The sequence below is a fragment of the Triticum aestivum genome, chromosome 5B, assembly GCF_018294505.1.
Source record: "Triticum aestivum cultivar Chinese Spring chromosome 5B, IWGSC CS RefSeq v2.1, whole genome shotgun sequence".
Classification (NCBI taxonomy): Eukaryota; Viridiplantae; Streptophyta; class Magnoliopsida; order Poales; family Poaceae; genus Triticum; species Triticum aestivum.
Window position 1 is genome coordinate 459,550,676 of NC_057807.1, and position 3,639 is coordinate 459,554,314.

The 3,639-nt window shown below is 41.8% G+C and overlaps 1 protein-coding gene across 5 annotated transcripts in view; it reads right to left on the minus strand.

The window, feature by feature from the left end:
• Nucleotides 1–578: 578 nt before the first annotated feature.
• Nucleotides 579–3,639, minus strand: part of LOC123112455 (uncharacterized) — a 10,854-nt gene continuing 7,793 nt past the window's right edge. For 3 of the 5 annotated variants that reach the window (XR_006455496.1, XR_006455495.1, XM_044533438.1), the window contains 2 exons: nt 1,305–1,397; nt 579–878 (listed from right to left, as the gene is read on the minus strand). Coding sequence is in view for 2 of the 5 variants with exons in the window: in XM_044533438.1 (XP_044389373.1) it covers nt 822–878; nt 1,305–1,397 (150 nt within the window). In the remaining 3 variants the exon portion in view is untranslated. The remainder of the gene's footprint in view (nt 879–1,304; nt 1,398–3,639) is intronic. The other 2 variants (XR_006455497.1, XM_044533439.1) reach the window with 1 other exon arrangement.

The window sequence follows — 3,639 nt, forward strand, 5'->3', positions numbered from 1 at the left end:
AGGATATAAGTCACATTTTTACTCTATGTAAACATCGAGAAGACTTTTTCACGGGACGAGACTTGCCTGCTCCCCCCGCGTGTGCTCATCCGTGCTCCCGCGTACGTGGCTTGATTTAATTGGAACAAAATAAGGTCCGGTCCCATCCCGTTAAAATCAGGGGGGAAGATGATTAGATTAGAAAAAGAAAAAGAAAAAAGACAGCCGTAGGATGAAGTGGGAGCATGGGGAGGGAGCAGGCAAGCCGGATCCTTTTTCACGAGCGCACGTCGCAACGCGCGATGGGTTGCGTGGAATTTTTCCTAATCACTCTCCCCTCCCCTGATTTTATGTGGGGCCCGCTTAGATTTTCTCCTAATCACTCTCCCTCATCCCTGATTTTACGTGGAGTGCTTCCTCTAATCCTTCTTTCCCCCTTGAGTTCTCCCTCTAATCTCTCCTCCCCCTGATTTTAAGGGGGTGGGTGGCTGCATGCAATATAAACAAAGGAAAAATAAATAATAAGGAAACAACACATTGAACCAGATCGATCTAAAAACATACGCTGTCTGAAATCGAGCGCGTCAACGCGCGCGCCAGAGATAACCACGCCCTGTAAACATTTACAGTACGTATGCTGACAATCCAGACGGGCTGAATCAACAGACCTAAACATTTAAGGCAAGTATGTTCACTATTTCTTTCCCCAAAAACCGAGGATATAAATCACATTTTTCTCTATGTAAACATTTACAGCACGTAACCGACAATTAGTATAAACATTTACACCAAGTATGTTCACAACTTCCTCCCCCAGAACCTACAGATATCAAACAACTCCGTCACTTCTTAAATTTCTTTGGTACTGAAGATGGCGGAGATAGCGAGGGATCAGTCTTCTGTATGGAAACAAAAACCACACTATCAAAAATGTGCAAAGATCTCTGAAATAGCAAATCAAATCTTGGTTGAAATAGCAAATTTCTTATGCATGAACATAATATTCCTTCTTGACTGATTAAGTTCTTATAGCCTTTTAGTTAAGAAAGATGGATGACAGTGACGGAGTAGTAGCACCAAATCCTACTATTGTATATGAGAAAGCTAAGTAAGATTTCAGGATGCTTTGCATGAAGCACTAAATGATTTAAGTTGAGAAAATGTAAGCAAACAATATTAATGCATAACAAGCTTTTCCGGACGGAGGGAGTATCAATCTTTATGATCTCTAGGTGCATTAATATTAATGCATAACAAGACTTTAACATTTGAAGTGCCTTAGAGGCATATACTTTGTGCCACAATAAATTTGAAATGTCAATTACCTTGCGACTCTTCTCCATCTCATAAGCCATCATTTTGATGTACTCCTCTGATGGTGGCGCTGTAGTAGCAGCGTGAGACAAATATGCAACAGTCTGCGAAAGGTACAATTAATTAGAAATTCTTTCTGGCAAAAAGTTTGGAGAACCCTGCTGCACTAGGAGTCATCCCAGACTTCTCCAAGAACCGAAAGTTAAACCAAGTAGTGCAGCAAGAATTTATAGCAAAACACACCACCAAGTCAAATCATTATTTAGCTTTAAAGTACTGCTGAATAAGGTAAAAGAATTGTTTTAAAACCAAGAGAATAGCGCATGTGGTATCATTGCCAAAGTTGTTGTTTCTATCGCTCCAATAATTGAGAGATATGGTTTATTCGGGTAACCAAGAGATATTCTAGAAGGCACACCAATAGAGATCAGTGATAAGGGTAATTCAAGAGAATGAGCTAGAAAGTGGCATTGGTGTTCTGCAAGTTTTTCACCATATGGATGCATTGTTGAGCAAGGGTAGCTCTAGAGAGTTTATGCATCGTTTGTGGCCAAGGTTTAGCAATGTCAGGAGTGGTCCACAACCTTACCCATACCCAAACAATGAAGCAACCTAACAGAGGTGATGAGCGTGACAAGTCCAAAATACAGAAATGCAATATACAAGCACAAAATTTGTTAGAAGTACAATGCAAATACCTTAGGACAATGTCTAGATTATCACCTGACCATTCCTGTTACGTGTATTTCAATCCCTGAATTACAAGAGCAGCTATTCTAACCCCTTCATCTCTTTAAGATGAGATGCAATAACCCTGTTGGTGGTTTCACCACTTGGATAAAGTGGTCAGCATGACGACTACTCTGCAAAATCACGCAGAGGAAAAATTCCTTATGGAATGACCCCACAATCAGTGGCTGAAGTAGGAGTCGATCCCCCCAACCCCATAGACAAGGTGTTGTACCCCCTCCACACTGAACCGATGCGCTCAAGGCTTGAAGCCCAGAAATTGAGCAGAGTGCAGCCTAATTGGTCAGCCTACTATTGAAGACAAACGGCCAGTTTGGTCCTAAATGCTGAGAATGATAGTTCATTACTAGTTGGTCGGCCTACTATCGGAGACAAACGGCCAGTTTGGTCCTAGAAACCGAGAACGGAATCGTATATCGATTGTTTCGGTGCCGACACACAACTCAGTGCACATAAGGTAGTCCGGCAAAGTGATGAGCGACACCAAAGAACCGAACCCAGTCAATGGCAACTGCTGAAGCTATCACGTTGCGCCTGGCGAGGGTGACGCCATGCAAGAAATACTGCGGCCAGTCTCTCGTTTGTTGGTTTACGTGTAGTGTGAAAAAACGTCTTACATTATGACGTAGTATATTACCGCATTAGGCTGAATCAAGTTCTTGATTTAAATGGTGATTTCTTGTTTAATCCTCAAATCCATACTACAGCTTAGGTATTATGCAATGATTATATCATTTACATTTAACTTGTCACCGATTGTGCTTTTGTTTGTGTAGTCATGAAGAGGAATAACAATGTATTCACTTTAAACAATTGACACGTTTGATCTTCTTGGTAATCGCAATGGCAAATTTAAACTAATAGAAATCCAACCTTTTGTATTTTCATTGCCCAGTGAACGTGAACTATCAAAAGCATGCAATATATCCGCTATGGTATCATTCTTACTAAAGATAATCTTATTAAAAGGAATTGGCATGGAAGTTTGCAATGTGTTTTTTGTCATCATGAGGAGACAATAAAACATTTATATTCTTTCAATCTAAATTGGCTCGTTCTATATGGTCAGTCATCCAAATAGTTTTTGGCTTGTATCCTCCCTATAGTGTTGCTAATGTATTTGGCAATTGGTTACATGGGATTGATCACAGGTTTAGAACTCTTCTCAGGGTGGGAGCGCTTGCCGTTATTTGGTTGCTTTTGGCTGTGTAGAAATGATAAGGTTTTAACGGTAAGAGTACTTCTCTGTTACAGGTTATCTACAGATGTACCAGAACTCTTCGTTTATGGTCATCTCTACAACATGGAGAATTGAGACCTGTTTATGAAGGTGTTTACAACCCCCCTCCGCTTTAGGCGTTATACGGACTACATGTTTCGTTGTAATTCGCCTTTTTATTTTTATTTTGTGTGAGAGGACCTTGTTTGCCTGTGTGCAGCTTAGTTATGCAGAGACCGGATGTAATGCTTAAATCTCTTAAGTAATGGCTATCTTCCCAAGCCGCTCCCTCCCCGCCCTAGGGTTTCCACCCCCGTCGCCGCCGGCGACCTAGCTTCCCCGCCGGCGCCGGCAGCCGGGCGCGCGCCTCCCGGCCC